Source organism: Apteryx mantelli, chromosome 12 (assembly GCF_036417845.1).
Source record: "Apteryx mantelli isolate bAptMan1 chromosome 12, bAptMan1.hap1, whole genome shotgun sequence".
Lineage (NCBI taxonomy): Eukaryota > Metazoa > Chordata > Aves > Apterygiformes > Apterygidae > Apteryx > Apteryx mantelli.
The window spans coordinates 13,377,208-13,401,968 of record NC_089989.1 but is presented as its reverse complement, the minus strand read 5'-3'; the positions used below and the strand labels follow the sequence as shown (position 1 = coordinate 13,401,968).

Below are 24,761 nucleotides of genomic sequence, written 5' to 3'. Positions count from 1 at the left end.
GTTGGAGAAGACACTGTCATGACTGGGTTCTGTTCCAAGGTGTGCCCCGAATATCTGCAGAACCTTAAACTGGGTGGATAACTGATGAAACTTTTTTCTGGTAGCTGAGATACTGGCTTGCAGAGGTCAGGGGAAATACAGAACAGAGGGGTCTTGCCGTGTTTGTCAAATAGCAAGACTTGCTTCTTGCTCCAATCAATGCCCAGCCGGGAAGTAAACTTGCTAAATTAATGTATTTATTGCAAATGAATTTGTACCAAATCTTGTATGCACAGCAAAATCCTCTTAGATGAGCATCTGATAAAGGATTAAAACTATTAAATGATTAAAAAAATCCCCTCTGCCAAATGGTGAAATATGCAGATTATGCATTGCTTTGTTTTGTTTTTTTTCCCCTTGGCTTTGCTATTCCCACCCTTCTTGTCTTGCTTGGGGGAAGGGGGGGCCCAGGGAGGGTGAAGGAAGGGAGGGGAGGTTCCCTTGCAGCCTCCTTAGGTGTGAGGAGGAGGCACAAGCCTAAGGAGGCATGCAGTGACAGGGAGCAGTGGTAAACTCCATTACCCTGCAGGCAGAGAGATGGTGACTTCCCAGAGAAGTCAATATAGGTAGGCATTTGGAAGACAGTATGCAAAGCTATTGTTTTCCCGGATACTGTTGCCCTCTCTATTTGGTGAAAGTCTTGTTCTGCTGAAGCTGCCAAGACAGTGCAGAGTGCAGCAGTTCAAAATTATCTTGGGAGGCAAAAAGCCTGCCTTGTTAGGTCACATGCCTGGGGTAACTCTAGCTCTTGGAGAGGGTTTGACAGGAAAAGGAGTATGCATATTTTGGTCTAATCTTTTGCCCTATTTCACCAACATAGCTTAATTTGAGGGACTTCAGTAGCTTGAAGAGAGCTGCAATGTAAGAGGGCAGGAATGAAAATGGCCCTAGGTATTGGGAGAGCTGCTATTTTGGAAGTTGTGGGCAAACAAAAGTAGTAGGTGAAATCTTTAGATGCAGTGCCTTGAGTCTGTGTGTTTTGGGCATTTGGCATATTCCCAGATGGAGAAGACATAAAGGCATGAATTTCCAAGGGCCTAAATAATAGGAGCTGATGTTGCTTTGCATCTTTACAAGGCCTCTCCCTGCCAAGAGAAGGGCTAGGGGCAGAGTGCAGGCCAGTCGTGACCTCGAAGGCTGAAATAAGAAGTGAAACATTAGCCCTTCTGCTGTCAAGGGAGGTCTGCTGTGGACTTGAGCAGAGCCAGACAGCTTTCTCCCAGGCTTTCCCCCAAGCTGTCTAAGGCCTGGATTGTGCTGCAGAGTTGAACTCCCCAGGCAAAGGGCTACTGCTAAAAGCACCTGTTGCCCTGGTGTGCTGGGCATGGGCATTGCTCTGCTGAGGATGCTTTGGGGTCAGGTTGGATGAAGTAACTGCTTCATTAGCCTAATCCTGATTAGGCAGTCAGGGACTGCATCTGAGTCCAAGTCATTAGGAGCTGTCAGCAGCCAAGCGTTCAAGTGGAAGAATGGGAGAGGAGGAAGGAAGAGCCAAAGGGGCTGTTGCTGTGGTGGTGTCAGCTCAGTATTTATGAGGAGAATAAGCCTCTGGTGTTTTATGGCCCATAAGATGTGGTTTTCTCTGGGTCTGTTTGATTAGATAGGATTATCTCAAAGGCTCGAATAGCACATCACTGATTTCTGCCCATTTTCATGGGGACACTTGGCAGCCCTAATCTATACCCTCGTTTCTGAAATGCTAGGAGGTAGGCAGCTGGTGCTTTGGGCAGCCCATCCCAGGAGGGACTCTTTGGATCTGCGCACCCCTTGTGTAGTCTGACTCAAACTCCCTTGCTTTTCTACTCTGTGCCCTTGATTTCGATTGTTTTCAGGACATTGCTCGCTGTCTCCTAAAATCAAGAGCTCGTAGGATGATTCTGTCTCCTTGGTGTTTCAGAGGGAGCAGGACAAGGGCAGAAAAGGAAAGAGCTGGGAGAGGAATTTGGCAGCTCTGAATGGTTGTCAGTAGGGATTTGTAATGGCAGGCTTACAAGGAGACTGAAAGGCCACTGTTTCTAGCTGGTATAGCTAGAATGAGTCATGTTCAGAGTCATGAAGAGGTAGGGAGTAGGTTTAGGGTTGTTGGACACATGATGGTTTTCTAGCTGTCCTATGGCCTAGTCCTTATTTAGTGATCAGCACCTATTTAGAACCTTATAAAAATCCTCTCCCAGGCTGGGTACCAAGCCCTTGGAAACCTGTCCTTGTGGGTGCGAGAGTGCTTCGGGGAAGGGCAGTGTGGGGTTAGCAGCAGTGTCAGGCAGGGGAGCCTCAAAGGAATTAAGGGCATTTCAGGTCTGCAGTAGGGACCAGCGACCCTGATTTCCCTGTTTTAGCTGCTGGCAGAATCCAGAAGTGAAACTGTAAATTGGTTTTGTAGATATTGTCCTTATTTATAGGTTGGAGCTTGAGAGGTTGCAGAACAGATTTTTTCCAAGAGGGCCACAGTCCTCTGGCCATACGCAGAGAGGGACTGTATGTGCCATGGAGGCAACGAGCAGGGCAGCAGCAAAAGGAGCGTAAGGAGGGGCAGACTTTCCTTCTTCTAGCCCATTAGATGTTGGAGAAACTAGTTTCTTAAGCAGTACTGGAACCAATTGCTGTGAGGAGAATTACAGAACATTTAGTGTTACTTAGCCCATGAGGATGAAGGCAAGGACAGTACAAAGATCTGGGTGCTTGAAGGGGCTGGATAGCACTTGGGCAGTGATCTTGTTAAAGGATCCTGGCTTGTATTTTGGTTCCTGCTTGCCTCAAGGCAATCATCAGTGGATTGCTTCCCCATGTGTGGGGAGCGGTGACTTGTGAGCAGAGGAGTGTCCTGACCTGGTGGCTGCCAGCATTGAGAGGGGGGGGCTGCCTGCAGGAGAGGCTGGCATGAGCTGCTTGCGCTGGCAGCACCTCTAGGCATCTTTAGTAAAGCTCAGTGACTCTATTCCACTTGGCATCACATAGCTGATGAACTTAACAGCTCAGGGGGCACTAAAAGCACCATCCATGTTAGCTGGTCTTGGGAAGCAGGGCCGAGGGAGAGCTGGGAAAAGAGGAGCAGAGCACTGACAGCATGGCAGGATGAAGGGAATGGATGGAGGGGAGCTACTGGAACAGGGCTGAACTGAGGACCAGCAGGCAGAGGAGCTGGTGCAGCGAGCAAGTCGTGACAATGCCCCCATACAATTCCAGGCCAGGGAGTAGCACATGGAGGAGGAGAGGGTGGTAGGACTGAGTCCTGCTGCCCAGACTCTGGGGTTGACCAGTCTTCCCTGGGAAACTACATTCCCTTTAACCTTCTATCTCTTTTTTCAGAAACCTTTGAAGACTTTTTCCCCTGGTTCATCTGAAACAGAGACCCTTTCTTATTCAGGGGAAGTGCTGGCGCTTGGCTCCTGCTGGGGAAAAAAGTGCTGGAGCCCAGCGCCTGCTGGTTGCTGCTCTCTGTGCCCTGATTAGCGTCTTGTGCTGGAGCACATAAGCACAGGCAGCAGGCATGGCCCCTTGGGGAGTGGAGGATGGAGGGAGGGCAACATGGAAATCTTGGCCCTCACCTTGAGGAGACTTGTTGTCTACTTCACCAGTGCTGGCAGGACACCCAGGCTGCAGTGCTGCTTGCTGGGTAGCATGTCTGCTTTGCTGCGTGCACACCCAGCCCATGCCCTGCTGGCTGGCCATCCCCAGGTCTCTGCAAGATTTTTTCAGCTGATGAACTAGTGATGGCCTGTGCAACCACCAGGCTCATTTGCTCCTCACTTGTTCCTGAAAAGGATACCATGCAGATGGGATGCCTTGCACAGGCCTGCTGCTCTTTCTGCTGAGTGCCAGCAAAGTGTCCTAGGACTGGGATCCCAGCACTGATCCAGTAGTCATTCTCCTGCCACTCTGCAGTTGCAGACTCACTCCAGACTGACTGGGGCATGTGGAGCAGGCACCACAGGCTCATCACTGTTGCTCTGGCAGACCGGGCAGAAAGAGGACTAGGACGAGCTGTTTTCCTTCAGTTCTTCACTTGTGCACAGTGATCTGAATGGTTCCTCCCAAGGATTGTCAGGAGTGCGGGCCCCTCTTTGCATGACCCGTCTTTCACTGCTAGCTCTGCTGCTTGCATTTCTTTAGCCCCTGTTCCTGCAGCTGAAACATGAGCACAAGCAGGGCAAGTTTCCCCTGTATCTCTGCCCATCTGTCTGCATGGATGAAGAGGCTGGTTTCTTCCCCCGACTGACTCTCACGATACTGCTCAGCACAGCCCAGCGGCACTTCTCCTGGTAACGTTCAGAAGTTGTAACTTGGATCAGGCAAAGAAAAGACTGGACAGATTGGGAGTTAAATTGATACCTGCCAAACTCGTTTCAAGTAGGCCCTAGAGGAGCCATTGGCAATGTCCAGCGAGTCCTATCCATTTGACGTTGGCTGAGGAAAGTCCAGGGCTTGCCACTGGAGCAGAGAAACCTCACCTTAGGCTTGCAGTCAAATGCTCAAAGTGCTGAGGATGAATTTCTTCTCTGAGGTCTGGAGGCCATAAAAACAACTGCCAGACTATTTCTGGGCTTGCAGTGTAAGCCCAGAGCTCAGATGGACACCTGGGAGCCTCCATCAAGTCCCTGCAAAAAAACCTGCAGTCCTCTGAGAGAGGAGAAATAATTACCTGTAAATTCACTTTACTCCCATCCCCTGGGACTCTTTGCTAGCATTAGTACTGAAAATGGACGTATAGGGACTGTATGCTACCTCCTCCTTACTCCCACTTCAGTAATGAAAACACTCCCCTTCTCATCCATATCTCTCCATCCCGAAAAGTTTTAATCAAATAAACCTGGCACATGGGCTTCTGAAAGGAGGTTGCTTTGTGTCAGCCAAAATCTGTGCCAGTTCCATTTTCTTCTGATTTAATTTTCCAGAGATTAAGATCCTGCTCATCTCCACTCTCAGAACTTGGCTGCCTTCATTTTGTTTGTTGGTTTTACTCTAGCGGGTTCTCCTTTCTGTCAGTGGTTTTGTTTCAAAAACCCTGAAACCCCAGCTGTATTGATTCCCGGGGATCCAGCAGGCCATGAAATCGATAGGGAGCTGTGCTTTCAAGTGCCTGGCGCCGTGTCACCTGACGCTTGTCCTCCAGTCCTGAAAAGCAGCTCGCCTTCTTCCTCCAAACGGCTTTGGTGTTGCCAGCACGTGTTGCTGCTGAAGAACGTTTCTCACATGAGCGTGTTGTCGTAGTGCCTTGCTATTTTCCCCACCTTGCCTGGCTGTAGGCTCCCGCTTGCCTTGCAGGCAGTTGTCCTTGTTTGTACCGTCTCTGATTCGGGGGCTACATCTCTCCTCAACAGCAGTTAAAGTTTGACCCGCTTATGCTAAAGCTGTGGTCAACTGTGTGGACTTGAGAAGGTGGTTGAAGGGGACTTAGGAGAAGGAGGGAGAAGGGTCATGACTTTCAAAGCCTATATTTAATAGCTGATTTAAGTGCCTTCATACCTCTTTCTGTGTGTCAACACTTGCTTACATCCTGTTCCTGTTGGCTTGGCAGACTGGTTGGCTTTCGCTTCTACAAAGACCATCCATTGGTCTTCTGCCTGAAGTACTTCTGGTCTCCTCAGGTATATTTGATACAGGGAAGACCCCATGTTTGGGGGAGAACAGTGGCCTTTAACCAAGGAGATTCCTGTGTTTATGTGTAGATAGAGGGAATTGTCCCTAAAGCTGACCTCCATCCTGGCCTCTGAGGACGGCTGTTTGTGAGGAATCTGAAATATCAAAACATTTCTGGTGCTTTTTGCAATCTATGCAGATGTCTGGGGTCAGTGGTGACAAATTATGTAGATTCCTCCCCCTTCCCACTATCCTTTCTTATTTCCATTATCTGCCTTTTGTAGAGGCTGTAATTTATTGCATTTTGCAACCTTGTAATTTATGGCTTTTTTTATAATTCTTTCCAAGCTTTCAGAAGTAACAGCTCCATGTACCCCAGTGCATTTTATTGTCACACTTGAGTCTTTCCTACCTCCCCCTGCACTTCCACTCCTTTCTTGTAACTTGCCTGTTTACTTGCTAAATTATTATTGTGCACTCAATAAAAATTGCATTTAAAAAGTGATAACTGAAATGACATTTAACATGGAAAGCACTTAAGCATAATTACACTATATGCATTACATCATTTTGTGACAGTTAAAAAATCTGAACGGGTTTTTTTTGTTTTTTGGGGGCTGGAGTGAGTGAGTGCTAGCATCTCAACATTTCTAGAAATGTATTTTATTTTCACTGGAGGGCTTTTGTTCTGTGGGTTTTTTTCCTTCCTCTCCCTCTCTCTCTCTCTCCTCCTCCCCCCTGCTTGTACCATGGGTCTCCCATATGTGGTGTGCTTTCCATTGCACAGGGTGGAGAAGTTGACCCTCTCATTCCAAGGGGCTCAAGCTGGCATATTGTGGCAGTACTGCTCTGAGTTTGGTATGATTTATTTCCAGCTGGAAATTTTTATAGGGTTAGTTTATTTGGATCAATGGCTTGAACAGATTTATTGCAGAGCTATACCATTGCTTACCTCAACGTGTGAGGAGGTGCGCTAAGGGGGGAAAGGGAAGGATGTGACTGCCCTCTTGGCAGTAGCACAGTTGTCTTAGATTATGGAGACTGCAATAGCTGTGAGTGTTTCTGTAGCTTTTGCTCCTGGTTGTGGCCTGTGGTGATTTCTTCAGAGGGAAGCTGCTGCCAGCTGTAGCTGAGAGCTAAACAGTTAATGTCCTTGGTTTATGCTGTCCAATGACTTCTGCAGAAATGGAGGAAGTGTGCCAACCCCTTGTGACCCTGTGGCTCATATCCTCACTGATATGACTACTTGATTATTAGGTTACCTGCAAATTGCAGCTGCTTGACCATCTGCTGCATGAAGCTCCTCAGCTCAACCCCAGCATCTGTCCAGCTTCACCCTGCAAACTGTGCTGAATTCCTGAGCAGATCAGCCCTGCTTCCCAGGCTTGGTTTCTTCTGCTGTGCGTCATCCTGTCCTCCTCCTATCTACGTGCTGCATGTGCAGTGCTTCAGTGGCGATCTTGACTGCCTGCCTTTCTTACATTTCCCAGAACGTGAGATAAGTCTGGAAATACAGCCATATAGCCTGCAGAACAGCTCTACAAGTCAGGTCTCCATCTTGTGTGGGGAAAGGTGACCTGGAGTACACTTGGCTGGTGCCCAAGAAAGAAGCAGTGTGGTATGGATGGCACTGGGGAAATATGGCACAGCTGGGGGAGAGAGGCTAGAGTGGCTCACCTGGGGAAGGACAAATGCTGAGTTCACCTCCAGAATATCCCTCATGACTCGGTGGCTCCGACCTGCTTCTTGGAGGTCCTGCACAACCACCCAGGATAGTGTCCCCAGCAGGAACCATGGTCTCCTTCCTCCAGGAGCCCTTTGCAGTTAGGCTGCCCAGAACTTGGATTGCCTCCCAAATGGCTTGGAAACAGGGGTGGGTCTCCTTCTGCACCATAGGGTGAAGAGACAACATGAGAGCCCTTAGGTAGGAGAGTATAGGAAGATGTGAAAAAGCATTTGAAATCTGGTGAACAGATGATAGGAGCCACACAGCCTGGAAACGTCAAGCTCTACATGGGGAATTTTTGGAGCAAAGTCAAAATACAGAGCATATCTTCTGTAATTCAGAGGAATGGTCTTAAGGAAGCAATGTCCATGGGAGATTTGGATACCAGTCCATGAATTGGAAAAGTAGTGGGGATATAGGCAGGGGGGGCAGAAGTAGCGAGAACACTAGTGTCCGTAAGCAAATATCCCTAGTGTCTCTAGAAATACTCTGCTTTGCTTCTGTGTTGTTCTTCTGTGACTTGTCCTTCAAGTTAATAAACTGTTAATCACTTTAAAATCTTATGGGTCATTTCATTAAAAATGTTCACAGAACCATCCTGAGGTTGAGATAAAGGAGTTTCATGAACTCGGGCATTTTTTTCCCCTTTTTCTTCAAATGCACACATAACTGGAAGCCATGCAGAGGCAGTAATAACTAATATAGCTGGCAAAGGCATCTCCTGGAGAGACTGTTCTGTGTTTTTTTCAAAGAGGAAGAGGCATCTCTGGTTTCTTGTATATTTTTTCTTTTTTTTTTTTTTTTTTAGTTGGGCATTTAAAAAAGGGGGGGGGCAGGGAAGAGAGAAAAATTCTATCCATAAAATCCTAATCTGCCTGACAGTTGTCTGTCTCATCTGGGAACTATCTGGTGTTATCTTGGCTTAATTCATTAGTAAGACTATAAAAAGCATTAAAAATGGACATCTCTATTGAGAGCATTTAATTGTTGGAAACAAGAGTCAATTATGCACTATCGAGTAGGCCCCCTGCAAAACCACTTGCTTTTGAAATTCCTCAGCCTAATAGTGAGTGGACTTGACAAAATAAGGCTGCAGGAGGGCAGAACTTACGCTGGTAGGAGATATGAGAAATAGCTATTTCTTTAGGAAACAGCCCATCGCCTGCATCTTGTGGCTGGATTGCAAGTGCCTGAATAGCCGGCAACACGGAGGTCCATGATCTGCAGCCAGGCTGGCTCTGTCACCGTGGGAGAGGAGAACAATTCTACCATGAATTGTGCCAGTAGCTAGGGAACACTTTTTAGCTCCCCTGATGGTTTTATGGTTTGTAGGGGTTTGGGTTTTTTTTTTTTCCCTTTCTTCCTGTCCCCCAGTTCCCGTTGCATTTATTTTGCAAGATTTCCTCCATTTCTGGGGTAATGGGGCTGAGTGCTCCCAGGATGGGTCACTGCAGCGGATGCTGCTGTGCTGTGCTTTTGAAGAGGAGAGATGCTATGGAACAAGGCTGCATTATTTTATCGAGTTATGATATATTGGCGCCTTTTTGACATCATGGCGCTTTCACTAGCCATTTGTCTGTCTGGGTCCTCGGAATGAGGCCATCACTGCAGAGCTGGGCGCTCATCTCCGGTGCCATGGGCCTTCAGCTTTCCCTGCAGCTAACGCTCGCGGTGAATGCGGCCTCTTGTCAGGGCTGTTTGCTTCTTAGTAGCCTGGGAACCTTTTCAGGGAACTGTGCGTAGATTTGTGACTGATAACTGTTGTCCGTATGTTTTAAAACCGATGATTGTTTCAATCAATGGGATGTTTTTGAGTTTCTCATTTCAGCAGGAATTAATTCAAGCAGTCCGGTAGCCTGTGTTATTCAGATCAGACCTGTCAGTTATACTAGTTCCTTCTGGCTTTATAATCTATGACATTGGATGTATTGGAAACATCTAATTGATCACTTGAGGCAGAGGATCTTTTTGATGAAAAGAAGAGTTTTGATGATTTGGATGAAGGGACTCTTAAATGGTAGAAAAGGGAACAGCATTAAATGGAGGAGTGAATTGTGAAGCATGTTTCCTGTCACAATTTTTTTGTTGTTTAAAATTTGGTGATCTTTCAAGACTTGTTTTGATCATCTGAACATTCAGAGATGTACGTGGTCTGTGCAATCATCTGAGCTTTGCTCGTGACACCCAAAGCAAAGTCAGCACTATTATTCATGAGTATAATTGCAAAGCTGCTTTTCTATTATGTGATCAGCTAAACTCCGCTGCCCGAGTGGAGCCTTCAGAGTGGCCTAGCCTGTAGCTCAGAGACGTTTCTGTAGTAATACAACTTTGGGACACCGCAGAGTCCGCAGGAGCGAGTGCGGTGCTTATGCCATGCTACGGGGCAGGACTCGAACTACTGGGCTTGTGATAAGAAACTGCAGAGCAGAAACCTGCTATTACGTTATGGACCATCAGGCAGAATCATATGGCCCTGAGAAATGACGGCTTCCTTTCCCAAACTTGCTCCTTAGTTTTAGGAGGACAGTTATAAGATGGTACTAAAGAGCGTTAAAAAAGCCTGCTGCATCGCCAGTTAGACGGTTCTCCATTTTAGTTCAAAAGCCCTGTCTCAAAGAACTCGCAACCAGGTTTCTATTAAGGCGGTTGAGGCTTGCTTAGGCTTAAGCTTTTGCTGCTGCAGTTTAGAGTAATGCCAATTAACATTCCGGGCAACGCAACAGAGTGGGAAAGGGAAGTGCTTATGAGTTGTAAATGCCACTTTGCTCTTCTGGCACTATCCCTCTGGGGAGAAGACTTCTTTTTTTTCTTGGTCTTGTTTCCCCCCCTCTCTCCCCGCGTTGTGGCATAAAGCCCTCCGAGGCTGGTGCTTGGGCCCATAGCTCGCTATAAGCGCATGCGTCAGCTCTTTTCAGTGCACTTACCTTTGTAACGGTGGGCGAATCTGTATGGATGTGAGGGAACATGTGTGCACAGAAAGAACGTACGTGTTGCTTTGAGTAGAGGTGACTCCGGGTCTGCTGTGCGTGTGAGCCTCTACCAAAGGAGGAGGCACGTGGCAGGCTCGTCCGCGCTACAAGTTTCCCATTCCCTTGATGATAAGCTACAAGCAAATGGGGATGAAATCAGAAATTGGCAACATGCTGTCAGGAGGGATTAATTTCTGTCCCTGATTAACTTCATGCTGGAACAGCAGGAGACTAATACTTTGCTGTACATGGTTCCTGATGCAGTTCCAAAATGTTTTCTTGCACGGAGAGTAGATCTGAATCCATCCCCTGTCCTTTTTATGTTATCTTAGTCCCAAGTGGCAGGACCCTGGCCCTGGATACACAATAAGAGGCCATGTACACATTTCCTAATGCTGATGGAAAGTAGCTGTGAAAATCTGTCAGTATTTTGTGGGTCTGGCTAGAGACACATGGGAGTTTTGTTTCTGCTTCTAGTAGCTTTAATGCACCGGTCTGTCCCTGGAGTCTCCTGTTAGAATATTAATAACCGGCATTCATACACTACCTTTCTTCTAAGGCTTCTGTAACACTTCACAAAAATTAAGGACGTGCTCTTTCAAGGAGGGAGGCCAGTGCCGTTGTCAGTAAGAACATTTGGACATGGGAAGATGACTTGACTAAGACGATGCAGGCAGGTTGGTGGTGCTGCGTGTGCGCCGAAGTGGGAATAGGGACCAAGTCCCCTTTCTCAGCTGTGTCAGACAATTGCTCCCCACCTGTGTCTAAAGTTTAATTAAGATAGCACACTGTTGTGGAGAGAGTGCAGGTGTGGAGCTGAAATAGCGCTTTGCGTCGACAGTGAAATGCACATGCAGAGCTTGTGTGGGGAGCTATTCCTGTACTAACAGATGGATCTAGAGCTCGGCAGTGTGTGTGTCCATTCCTGTTCATGTGCAAGAGGAGCAGGCCTGGGATAGCAGAGAATCCAGGGTCCTGGACACTTGGAAAACACTTGGAAAAGAACTAAAGAAAGAGGAAAAGGCAAGTCAGGATGCAAACGTTTGAGCAGACTTGTGTGAAGCTAGTTAATAGGTCAGAACGAGTATTTCAGGCGGCTTTGGGGAGTGCAGGCTCCCTCTGGCCTAGCTCCAGCTCTTGCTCTGTACATGAACTTTGCTGTGCTGTGCTGTTCCTTGGGCGCAATGGGGACCTGCAGGCTGAGTTCATCCCCTTCTCTGGCAAAGCCCCATGCAATCTTAGTAGTGTGCACAGGCGGAGTTCATGGACTGTTAGGAGTGGCACTAGGAATATAGGTTGTCCTGCTGTCTCCTCTTAAGCTATTTGAGGAACAGAAACTTAAAGCTGATACATACCTGCTTCTGCAAAGCCTGTATGCCTATCCCAGCCTGGCAGAGAAACTCTGCTGGTGAAGAAAGCCTACTGCTTGTTCCCTGTCCAGAACTTGCATCATGGCTTCCTGTGATCAGGTCACCTGCATGAGTTGTATGGACCAGCTGTATCTAGCAAATGGTGAGTTTTCTCCTTTGCCTTGGTCCTTTCCTGGGAATGAGGACCACCCTTCCAAGAACTCAAGCTGACTTGCTCTGGCTGATACCTGGGAGAAGACAGGAAAGCCCTTGAGTCATTGCCGTGCTGTTTGGGGCTGACCGATGAGGACTTGCCTTCCCCATTGTTACCCAGATAAATGCTAATCAAGTAACTAGCAGTTGGCTTGGGAGGGAGGGTGCTCTGCAAGGTTGGCAGGAGGTGGAAGAGGGCTGGTGCAGCAGAGAGCAGCTTCCTGTGACACCCTCAGCTGAGCAGGCAAATGCCAGAGTGTTGGCACCTCCTGGGGTCTCTGAAAGGTGGATGTGTCTGGTCCTTCCCACCACTCCAGCAGGGAAAGGCCTGCCACGCTCCTGCATGGCAAGGCAGCTCCGTGCCTTGTGCCCTGCCAATGCCTTGGGTGTTCTTGCAGGACAGGAGCAACTTTGATGGTTTGTCACAGCCGCAGGTAAACGAGTAGCTGATGGAGCAGGAGGCTGGTGCAGGGGGAGGGTGTTTTGCTGCTCTGCTAAGAGGTCCCCACTGTATTTTCTCTGTAATTTGAAGGGTTCCTCAGCAGGCTGTCAGGGCTGTGATGTGACAGCTGCACCTGCACGGCACTGGGAGGCTGTGCGCTAGCAAATCCTGCACGGAAATAGCTGCAAGTGGGGGGCTGCAGCAGCAGTAAGCTGTGGTTAGCAGGCAGCTCTGACTGACAGCTGCAGTTTTGCACTGATATAATTGCATGTTTTGGGGGTTGTGAAGATGCAGAAGGTGGAGGAAGAGGAAAGGGTGAGGTGCAGCACAGATGGATGCAATTTAAGCCCCCCTATCTCCACAGTTTTGTTGCTGCACTTGGCTGCTAATCTTTACCTCTTGCTCTGTAACTCCATGGCAGACCACAGGCAGCTTCCTGTCTCACCTCTTGTGAGCGATCAGGTCAGGACCTGGCATCTTGGAGTTCCTCAAATCTGCTCTTGCGATTCCAGTCTGAGTGCTCTTGTACTGTCTCTATGTCCTTCTATCAAAAAATGCTGCATGTTGAAGGCTTGGGATCCTGCTCTGTGTTTTCCATCCACATCATTAGTGACCTGTGCTCTCTCTTCCTCCAAAATTCTGCTGTGGGCATCTGCTCAAAAGCATCCGGCCTTGATAAATGTCTGGATATCTTGGGGATTGCTTTGAATTTCAACCTGGTAAAGAATCTACCAACTTCATTTTCTGCTTTTAGCCTTAATTTTAGTTTGAACCCAAGACACTAGAGTATGAAAAGCATTAATTTGTGAGGGAAGAACAAATGAATTTGAGTGGGTTTTTCTTTTTTTAGCTTACAAGAGAGGAAACTAAAGTGGGAATCTAAGTCTTCAAATATATAATGGGGTACAGCAGCAAGAGGCAGACGTGCCTGTTCTTCATTAATTCTGGATCTTTCCACCAAGTATATTGTTCTAAAGTGCAGCGGTGGATTTTCAGATTAGATATTACATGAAGTTTTCTAGTAGGATAGTGAAGCAACAGAATATTTTATCTTGTGAAGCTGTGGCATCTCTGTTGCTGGATGTCTTTAAGAACAGGTCAAAGAAACATGACAGAAATGGCATAAGTAACTATGATAGTTATGTTAGAAATCACAAATATACTACTATCTTCAGTTTGCAGGACAGCCTATGTGAGGTCTCGTGATCCCTTCCAGCCCTATTTTCTGTGATGCTGCAGAGGTTTCTAAATCTTTTAGTAGACTTTCTCTGTTCAGATGCTGGATCTCTGCAGGTCGCCTTCAGAAGGTGCATCTGACAAACTGTCTATGGGTGCTTGCCAATCCGGCCCCCATGCCTCATCAACTCTTCTGCTGAAAACCTGGGGTGGTTCCTCACCTGGAGGATTTGGTGCTGCTGCCGGAGTCTTGCTGATGGGGCTGAGGAGGCAGGACTAAGCTGAGAACTTCAGCTGATTGCATTTCAGATACTCAGATTTTTAATAAAAAAGTGACTATTTAGCATATTTTTGTTCAAGCCTCAGTTCCTTGAGCTTCCTCACTTAGAGAGCAGAAAACACTAACAGGAGACAGGATAACAGTCTGGAAATGCATGGGAAAGAATAGCTAGAAATCTGTTCTCTTTATCGTGTGGGGTAAGGCAGAACTTAATGAGTCTATGCCACAGGAGAGAAGACTTGTATTAGACATTGGTAACAACTTTCTAACAGGCTGTCTAGGAAAACACTGGAGGAGATCCCCTGGGGAAGGCTTGGACTCCCCATCAGCTGTGGGTAAGAGCAGGGGCCACAGGCCTGTTCTGAACAGCACAGGTGAAGTAGATCACACTTGAGCTGGAGGGCTGGATTAGATGACTGGATCTCTTCCAGCCTTGCTTAGAATGAGTTGGTCTATTTTCAGAAATGTTTCTAGTGCTTGAGATTAAGGAGAAAAGCTTGTAAACGTGACTCCCTGAAGATCAGAGAAAGCCCCAAAACCTACATCAGAAGGTAAATAAAGAGAATTGCAAAGTTGCTGTTTAAAAATTTTTTTTTTTTAATAGATCATTGCTTTGCAGAAAGCAGGAGTAACTGTTGATATTGCTGATGTATGCTGGCCTACATTTCAATTGCTCTAGCTCTAATGAGAGATTTAGTGTAATTCCATGTCAGTGGAGTTATCCTAAATTTACATCAGTGCAGCTGAGACCTGAATTTGGCCAGTAGTAGCCATTGATAAGAATAAAAGGCAGTGCAAGGTAAATATTACTCTTGTAGTTAGAAGAAAAGCCTGCAAAATATGGCTGAGAGTTTGAGTGTTAATGAGGCCTGCACAGCCTTTTCTCACAGCCCTTCCTACAAGCAGCAGCAGCTTCTCTGGCACAGAAGGTAAAGCTGTTTTGGGAAAAGGCCTGGTTATTTATTTTAAAGCTAACCTAAAGTAATGTTTCTGAGGGTCTGAGAGCCTTGAAGGCTGGGTCACGCAGTCCAAAGCGAGCAAGGAAACTGCACCTACCCAGAGTATGCCTGCAGGGGATAAAGAGGAGCTCTCCCAGCTGCAGCACTCCGTTCCCCATCTCCAGGAGACCTTCCCGTGGTGTCCCCTTCCTCCCAGCTCCTGCAGTTGTCCTGGTGGGACCACCGTGGTGCTTCAGTAGAGCGTGTGCTTGTCTACCTAAAAGAGCACTTTTAACTTTTTTAGTTACACTGATGATCCCTTCTGAATTTGGTTTTAATTCTTGCTCATAGGTAAACCAGCGGGGAAGTGACTTCAGCTGAGCTGTGTTAAATCCAGCACGTAGTAGTATTGAAGAGCTTCATATGTTGTAAGGGTTTGCGCTGCTTTGTCAATGCACCTTTTGATCTGACCTATCCCTTGCTTTGGTACAGCATAATATTATTCTGGTAGGGACAGTGGGATAAACCCAGTACAATCCTTAGTGCAGGGGCAGTGGTTCTGATAGGAGTAGCATAAAGTCAAAATATAGCAGTATAGAACATCTTTAACAGCATCCCTCTTACAGTATTCGAGGTGCAATTTTAGCTGCACTGATCTAAAGAAGTACAGCTGTGCTCTGTAGACATGACTTTAATCATACTGATTAAACTTTTCTGTATAGATCCTGAAGGAAAGCAGCTGAGATAACAAAAGCTTTGGAAAAGAAAATGCAGTATTTTTAAAAGCTATGTCCCTGATAACCAGGAGAATCAAGGATAACCAGGAGAATCAAGGATAACCAGCCAGAATCAAGGATCAGTTTGACTCCTTCCCCCCCCCCATTTTACTGTACATGCATATATTTTTAGAGATCCTGTGATCTGCGAATGCATTTGGGTATTTGTCTGAGATGCTGTAGCTGTTTTCTCACTCTTGTGCATTATGGTAGCAGGCTGTGGCAGGCTTGGCCCTGGATCCAGCAGCAAGACCCGTGCCATCGTAGCTGTTGTGTGAGCATACAGAGGAGTGCCTGGGCAGAGCGCGCATTGTGGTTGAGACCTTATGTATTCATCTCTCTGGTGATTTATCTCTATAGCACTTCATCTGAAAGGAGAAGACTGAATTTGAAGCTGTGTGTTATTGAATTACCTTGCAGAAGATTCAGTCTTTGCAGACACTCGACCAGGTCTGTCGCTCTAAGTGCTCCCTGTACAAGGACTTGGGCTGCTGAAAACTAAAAGCAGCTTTCCAGGCCAGAAGAGGCTTTATGTAAGGGCTAACCACGCACAGCCCTTTATCCCTGCCTAGTCGCTAAATTATGCATAGCAGCCTCAGGTCCACCTCTGAGTCCAGCCCCTGCAAATGCTGCAGAAGATGGAGACGCGGGTGCCCAGTGCAATGCAGGGCAGGACGTGTGGAGCAGCTGCCACCTCTGCTTCCCGGCAAGGCTGGGCTGCCTTTCCCTCTCCGTCCCCAGCGTCCTCTGTGATACTACTGCCTTTTAGCAGGCCCTTTTGTGAAGGAAAGAGACTTCAGTCCTATGATTTGTTTGCTTCAATTATAGCTGCCCATCCCTGAGGAGCAGCTTAACTGCATGTTTCTCTGTCCTGCTTCTGCAGGAGAGCTGAGAGGAGCTGCCAGGATGGTGCTTTCTTGTTATTAGGTAGGTGGAAGGAAGGAACGCAGCAGGGATGTGGCTTTGCGCAAGGAGAAAGAGAGAGATGGGGTTAGTAAATGTCAAGCTCTGTGTTTACTTCCCGCTTTCTCTCTCTCAAGCGCATCCCCAGGCTGCAGGAGCAGTGGTTCTCGCTGAGGACAAACCAGCGGTTGAGGCAAGGAGCAGGTTGGCTGCTCCCGAGGAGGCAGCCCGGTGTGCCCCTGGCCTTGGGGCAGCGCTCACCGAGCCGTGTCCTCCGGGCTGGCGGGCTCGCCTGCCGTGGCAGCTCCCGCAATGCCGGCTCTGCTGGAGCTGACTCTGGAGGAATTGCCTTGGAGGTAGATTTGCAAAGCCCTGGCTGGACTGCAGCACTGCTTTTCACCTGCTGCTGCTGCTTCTTCTCCCTCTCGGTCTTCCCCACTCCTAACTCTCCGACAGGGAAAATTTGGATCTGCCACCTTCCTAGCTGGAGCTGCTTCTCCAGAAGACTGTTTCCCTTGCCCTGTCCCTGCAGTGCCGAATGTCCTAGCGGCTGTCGGTGAGGCCAGTATCACTCCTATCACTGCCTGCTTGATTATCCCTGACTCTGCACAGAGACTGACAGCCTGCTAATGTAGTACAGACACTGCAGTGATTAGAATCATTGCAAGGAATATAAGCACCAGACGATGAAATTTTAACAACAGTAGGCGCAGCAGGGACTAGGGGGGAGATGGGAATCGTGCCGTCTCGGGTCTCTACCTGTGGCCCTGAGCAGTCTCTCTCCTCCGGCAGGGTTTTGTGCTCATCTTTCTCCTTGTTATCCGGCCACACTGCTCCTTGCTCAAGCATGGAATATCTCTTGGTGCTCTTGACAGTCATTTCTGTTGCAGGTAATTCTTTTCTAGGCTCCCTCATTATCAGAAGTGGTCTGTTCTGTGTGCTAGGGTGTGAGCAAGTCTGCTCCGTTACTCTAGCGTTCCTGCTGTCCCTGTTCTGTAATAACTTTAACCTTGAAGAAAAGGCAGGACCCCCATTACAGCATGGTCAGGTCATGTTTTCTAAAACCATGAGTCAGCCTCCATCTGAAGTCATGACATTGGCTTAAAAACCATGAGATTTTATTTTAAAAAGAATAGATGATGAGGCTCTTTTATTTGATACCATGTTGTTTAATTATCTGAATCCTGTGGAATCGCCTCTCCAGCAGAGATTCCCTTCCCCCCACCCCTGTATTTACAGGATTCTAGGACCTGGGGTTTTCAGGGGCTACCAAGTACTACAATATTTCTGCTGAAACTTCTAGAATTAGTATTGTCATATTCAGAGGCTCTAATGAGAGCATGAGTGTGGAGTACTGATGAATCGCATGGGGTGTTTTAATGCGGCACAATAAAATAGGGGCCCAAGAAGGGCATCAAGTGAAATGCATGACCCACAAAGGAGTTGAAGCTCCATTTTTTTAAGGCATGCCTGTGGTGCCAGGGAAATGGCAGGCTGCAGGAGTATACCGGGGGTTGGTGAAGTGCTCAGGCCTGCTCTGGCCTCAGCCGTCTGCACACCACAGCTGAGACGCTGGGGCTGGCATGTGCTGAGGCTCTGTTATGGTGAGGCTGCAGGGGCCAAGTCTGATGCCGGAGCATGCGTTTGTGTGCGAGCAGCGTGGGTGAGATGAGACTCCAAATGGCCCAGACCTCCTCTTGTCTGTTGGGGGAGACCAACAGACATATTTGTTGTACCAACTAATTCTCCTCGCAAAGGCCATATCTGGGTTACTGTACGGATCTGAGCAGCATAGGCCTGGCTGTGGGAGCTTAAATATTCCTCTGAACCGGTTCCCTCCACCTAACAGTGCCAGGAGGGCAAAAACTTTTAATTTTCATAGTGTATGACCTCTGTAGGGCATGACATGATGTGGTCCCCTCTCTGCATGAGGGGTTGTCTCACCATCCCTCCCTCTTCAGGGCACCTGTGCAGAGCGCGGGGCTGTTATACCTTTGGAGATCTAGTTTGGTCTTTGGTCTTCCTCACCTGAAGCACCCACAGGTCTAGGTGCGTTGTTCTGGAAGCGGGAGAGTAGCCCACCCTTTTGCAGCATGCAGTAGTTTGCTCTTTTGCAAGCATGCTAGGTTTGCACTATGATTAAAGGTTTGTGTTTGGACTGGAGCTGTCCAGACTAGGTGTTTTGGATTCATGCTGGGCGTGGGGAGTGGAAAAATATCCAGACCAGAAACCTTTGTACGACAGTGCAGCACACAGCAGAAGCCCAACCAGGTGCAGCAGTGTCTCCTGCCAGAGCAGTGGGGTGCCCACCCTGCCCGTTGGCCAGGGCTGAGGTCCGCAGCCCTTCCCAGCCCTGCGTGGCGCCAGGCGGCCAAGGGAAACAGCAAGGCTGGAGTTGAATAACAATTTTTTTCTTTCTCCTGGTGCTGAAAGGCACGTGTGATAATGGTACTGTAAAGGGAACCCCCCTGAGTTTTAGCTATTTTCCTTAATGCTTTATGATCGGATAAACTGAACTACGGGAAGAGGCGGCGGCTTCTTCCTGGTGTCTCAATGAGTCGGTGAAGGAGCCACTATGGGAATGGGAGTATTTCCACTCCTTTTTCTGTCCGTTCTCAGGCACAGCTGCATGGTGCTTGGTCCCTGCATAGGGAATTGGGTAGTGGCAAATGCTTTCCTAAACCTTGACAACTCACTGGATATATAGGCACTGAGGGAATTAATAGCAGAGATGAGCATCATTTATTGTACATTAGGAGCAAGGCAAACAAGTGAATTTAGAGAATGAATGTTCTGAGGCAATATCAGATCTGCCTCTTCGATTATACAGTCGCTGCTGTGAATGTGTATTGATAATTGGTTGTGTCTGCTTTTTAGTAAGGCTACTTAGTGCTTTGCTGGTTTGTATCGTATACTCGGCTGTTTATAACTGCACGATGCTTTGAAGTATTGGGATGAAGTTTTTCAGGTTGTGGGTTGTCTTTGTGCGTTTTGATTTCCCCCCACCCACCCTCATTTATTTTTAATTTCAACTCAGTAATTCTGTTGTTCTGCCTGTGTTAGTATTTTCCCCTTATTCTTGCCAGTTACCAGTTTGCTCTGCTTCTGCTGCTGGACTCCTCTTCCCACTTCCATGCCTAGATCCCTGCACTGAGCAAAGCTAATGCAGGGGCTGAAGCCCTTTTCCTGTCTGCCACGTCACATGCACACTTTTATTTTTTATACATACATACATACGTATATATATATGTGGAGCTCTGCAAGAAGAATTTGTCTTCGCTCTTGTGTTCCTGCATTGCCATGTGCTCACTCTGCCTGTTGGGTGACGTGTGCAGACTGTAAGGGGATGTGGCATGTTCACAAAGAGATTGCAAAATCTTCTGATTGAAAAAACAGTCTACCAAGAGCATGCCAACTGCATTCCCCCTTCTCTCTGAGACTGATAGCGTGGGCTTAGCTTGCGTATCTCTACATGGACTTGGAAGCAGCAATTTCCTGACCCCAGGCTGCTGCTGTTGCAAATTCCAAACCCATATTTCAGAGCACAGGGGCATAGGAGAATCTCAATGATTCTCAATGTTCTTCTACTAAGGGGAAATCTGAGTGCTTTGCCATAGCTGAGAAATGGTATGGATGTCTTTGACCAGAAAATTCTGCCCTTAATTTGGTTCAAGGAAAAACCCAGTATGGAAAATGTCATCTTCAATGAGTTAAACTTGGACAAGTTTTAAACAATCCAAAGTAAAATGTTACAATGGAAAGCATAACGTTATCTTAATTGTGTGGAGCACTGCCATTCCCCTGCCTATCTAATATATTCTTGTGCGTGTATGGTCACTATTAATTTGTGTTGAATTGTTCTAATTAACACAGATAAACTGTTTAGCCAGGAAGGTCTGCAGAGCTCTGCAGTTGCAGAGAGAGCATGGAGGAACATCTCCTGGGTGGTTTTGGTTTGGGGGGGGGGGGGGAATTTTCTTTTTTTTTTTTTTTTTTCCTCTCTCCCCCCTCCTCCTCCCTTGTGGACAGTCACTGTTTCTGCCTGGAATCAATAGGAGCCAATTTTCTGTTTCATAATAGGAAAATACTAATGTCAGGACGCCCTCCTTATCCAAAGCTTTCTCATTGAAGATTGTTCTTCTTTTGCTTTCCTAATTGCTGCTGCTCAGCTGGAGGTAGCGCGCGCCTTCCAAACACATTATTTTGTTATGCTGGTACTTACCAAAGGGAAAAAAGAGCATGAGAGAATATTGCTTCGTGCTGTTTTGCTCGCTTTAACCCTCTCTGCACTGATGTGAGGTGTTTTTCTCTAGCACAGGATCCCTTGCTATTGGCAGTACATGCCTTTCAGTCTGAGGCTTGGGGTGCGATGGGGCTCAAAAATGAAAATACCTAAAAATGACTCCTGCTGGAGTCTGAGGTTGCCTCTAGAAAGGGTCATCTTACTAATTGTTCTCTTTGGCATTACTGCCCTCGTGTAATGACCTCCTATAATAAGACAGGAGGTGCCAAATTGGTGTGGAACATAGGTAGTTTGGGGACTAAAATGATTTGGGTGGAGCCCTTGAAATCAGGTTGACTGAAAAACGTCATGCTTGAAGCTGGTTCTTGCTCTTCCTTGAAAACCAGCAGACCTGGAGCCTGAGATGGCGATGGAGGAAAGTTCTACCTGTTTTCTGGGGCCTGAGGAGTCAGGCTAGTTTTGCAGATGTTTGGCTTGCTGTGTCTCTGCTCTTTGCTTGTCTGCAGAGTTCTTACAGGTCACTAACCAGGAGAACTTGCAAGAATGCTGTGTTCTCCTGAAGCTTCAGAGATGAGCCGTTCTGAGCGTTTCATGTGCCATCCTGCTGATAGGAGTGGGGTGGGATGTCACTCCTGGCAGCCAGGGTAAGATTACTTGAATCTCTAGGGGTTTTTTTGAAAAATAGGTGCCTGGAGCAGAGCTAGGATCAAGGAATGGTGTATCTGGATGAAAGGCTGACAAGAGAAGTGTTGTCAGGAATTTGCTAGTGATACAGAAGGAAGGAGGGGCTGGCTCGTCGGAAGGCTTGGGCAAAATAGGGACTGCAGCAAGAGTCTTAAAAAGCAAAGTTGAAGCCTGAAGATTAAGCCTGTAGGTCTGGAGGGACTGTGCAAAGCCAAAAGAGCACCCCTTGGCTCAGTCTCAGAATGTACTCCTGTGGTTTCAGCCTCTGAAACCACTTTGTTAAACCACAAAAGGAAAGTGGAGGCTGTTGGGGAGGAGGGGTGGATTCTCTACTCAGGCTCCTGAATTCATTGCCAGCTGCCTTCCATTGAGCAGAGTTGTTTCCTGCTTATGAATTTCTGGAAAAGAAAAAGGGTGGAATTAGTCTGAGAGCATATCAGAAGGATGTTTTCTATGGTGTTTCCGTCCTGTTCCTGAGCTGCTGATATAGGAATGAAGTAAAGATCACGTTGGACTGCACTTCATAGTCTGCTTTGCTGTTCCTAAATGGCAGCCTCAGCCGTTGTCAATTCCTTGCGTTGTCCTGGACTCTGTGTACATCAGATTGGTTGACTGTGTTCATTGCTCTCCTGATGCGCTAGAATACAGTGCAAGAGTTCTTATTCACATCTCCTAAATAATTCTGCAATGGTATGATGTGTCAGCCTGGCAGCTGTAGAGAGCAGAGCCCCATTTGTCCATTAATATTATACATGTAGTGCCAGCACAATCTTTTTTCTCTTTGGCTCTTCCAGCATTCAACAGGACATGAAGTTCTAGAACATGGAGTTCTAGTTCTTGTTATGCTACATCAGGTCACTGATCCATCTGGTGGCTGTAGTCTTTCTTGGTGCTTACAAGTATCTTGCAGGAAGTAGGTCCCAGCTGTGCAGTGGTCCCAGCCATGGCTGTGATGTGCTGCTGTCCAGATCCTGGGCACCAGCCCTGCCCGCCCTTAAAGCACTGGGTTTCACTAGCTTTATTTGTGCTGGCAGAACCAAGGGAAACATTCATGGTCATGATGTCAACCTGGTGAGTGTTTCTAGCCAAACTGGTCCTCAGTCATTCCTTCATGCTGCCAGCGCTGGCCCAAATGCAGTGATTTCTGAGGTACACATCTGCATTACAGAAACAGCTTGTTTATGGTTTGTGTTTTGGTGCTTCTCTGAGACCCAAGGCAGAGCAGGGCAGGGACATGCCGGTGTTCTCTGAGAAATAGTTTCTACACCAGGTAGTCTCTTCTGTTGTTGTAATGGTTAGGTCTGCAACAAACTGGTAGTCAAATAGGCAGACTGTTTTGCCTCTAATGAAGCTCCAGAGAAGGTTTTGGGGGTTCCCCCCCCCGCCTTTACTTTTGTTTGTGGGTAGGATGAGATGATATGATTCAACTCCCAAGGAGCATGGAAGCTCACACGGGGGCCAGACACACTTAGCATGGAAATCTCAGTTAGGCATGGAAAGTCAGCTGTGTCCTCAGGAAGGTCCAGGTCTCCTTGGAGGGTTTTCTGCTGCCAGAGATCTTCACGCCTGGAATTCCAGGTGTTTGTTTACAAGTAGCCCAAGGATTCAGGGAGAAGCAAGAGAGTGTCTGTGGTGTTTGCTGCATAGTTCCCTTCAAATAATTTATTAAAAAATAATAATAATAAACACAGCATAAGGCTTTTTTCTAATCTCAAATGACTCTAAAAAAGTTCCTCCTGCTCCTTGTCTTGGTTGCACCTGAGTTTGCAGACAGGCTGAATTAACCGGCCAAATAGATGCCCTGAGGAGGTGACTGAGGTGTTGGTGATTCAGAAGTCTTGTGCTGACACTGTCGATACAGTCATTAATGCTTCACTGGTTATGGGAGCAGAAGCCTCTTGCTGTTGGGACAGATCCTTTCTCCTTTGGCCGGTGCTGGTGCCAGCAGCACTTCCCTTGGGGCTGGCGCTGTCCTCTGTAGTTGTGCGATGTGGCTTGGAGGAGCAGGCCATGGACCAGAGCTGCAAGCTTGGAGCATAAGCACACATTTAAACAGGGAAAAGTACAGGAAGAAATGTGGTGGCTCTGCCTCCACTGCCAGTTTGGCTCAACAGAGGTGTGGGTGCGTGGGAAGTGTGGTGGGCAGCTCAGCTTGTGAGCGAGAGGGGGATGCTTGTGGCCTGCAGTGTGAAGGAAGAAACTATAAAACCAGTGGTATGGGCAGTGGATCATGTGTATTTTTTGGTTGCAAAACATTTTTTCCCTTCTTCCCCTCATTTCCAAAGCTTATGTTGTTATCTAATCAATGTGGCTAAAATTCTTCTGTGTTAGAGGGTCAGCTTTCTGTGGGAAGACTATTTGCTGTATTTTTCTGTTATACTGACTGTCTGTCTTTCTCTTATTTCCCTTCATAGATCTACAATGAGAATAGAAACCTATTTGAAGTCAAGGAGAATGTGCCCAGGAAATTAGTGGAGAAGGTTGCAGGGGACATCGAGAGCCTCTTGGCCAAGAAAGTCCGTGCTTTAAAGGTAAGGGGATGCCCCCATATGCTAATGCTTTGACAGATATATTCAGTTTTAAGGAAAAGGGTTGATGCTGGTGTAGTATTATGATTTTGCCTTCTCAGTAGTTTTTATGGTTGTGTGGCCTTTTCTGGGAACTGCATCTCCTGCAGTTGCACAGGTTCATATGAGTGTTTTCTGGAGTATGTTTAGGGTGTGAGGCTAAGAAGTATCATGTAAGGGTCTAGTACAGGAATCTTCTAGATTCCTATCTCCTTCCGCCGTCATGTTAACGCTTAAAGGTGCTGCCACAAGAATAGAAGTGACTGCAAAAGCCTGACAGCAAATTCTACCCAGTCATTTAACTGGATGTGTGGGGAGAGGGAGCAAAGGTACTTCAGCTTCCCTACAATAGCTTATGAAAACATTTCAGACAAGTAGGTTTTTTCCTGTTAAGGAGAGCTTGAACTGAAATGTTTGTGTGCTGGTGCCTGGCACTTGAATCCTGTGATTGACTGCGTATGCGAGTTGGCCTCATGGGCGCCCACGTACATTTCCAATCTACTGTCCTATTTTGTAACACTCCTTTTTAAATGAGTTCATTTTATCTGGAGTGAAGCAAGGTAACCTGCTCATGGTGCAGGCTCCGCAGAACCTGACGGCGTCTGTGATGAGGCAGCAGCGGGGCTGTGCTCTGCTACAGTGTTTTCTACCCCCGGAGTAGAGACAAGTAATTGCCAGGCTGGAGAAATGGAAATATCCTCTCTGTTGCAGAGCAATATGGGATCCATGTAAGAGTTTCACTTCCAAGAGCTGTAATGTCCTTTCCAATACCTGATTGTACCAAGCAGGATGAAGTTCTGCAGTTCCAGTCTGGCAGTACTGGCTTGCAGCTTGATTAACTGGGGGTGCTTTTGCTGGGTGATAGACGAGGGGAATGCT

At 47.3% G+C, this 24,761-nt stretch overlaps 1 protein-coding gene across 2 annotated transcripts in view; it reads left to right on the top strand.

The window, feature by feature from the left end:
- CACNA2D2 (calcium voltage-gated channel auxiliary subunit alpha2delta 2) overlaps positions 1–24,761 on the top strand; it is a 273,384-nt gene that overhangs the window by 65,376 nt on the left and 183,247 nt on the right. For both annotated transcript variants that reach the window (XM_067303266.1, XM_067303267.1), the window contains one exon: positions 23,730–23,846. In XM_067303266.1, the coding sequence (XP_067159367.1) occupies positions 23,730–23,846 (117 nt within the window). The remainder of the gene's footprint in view (positions 1–23,729; positions 23,847–24,761) is intronic.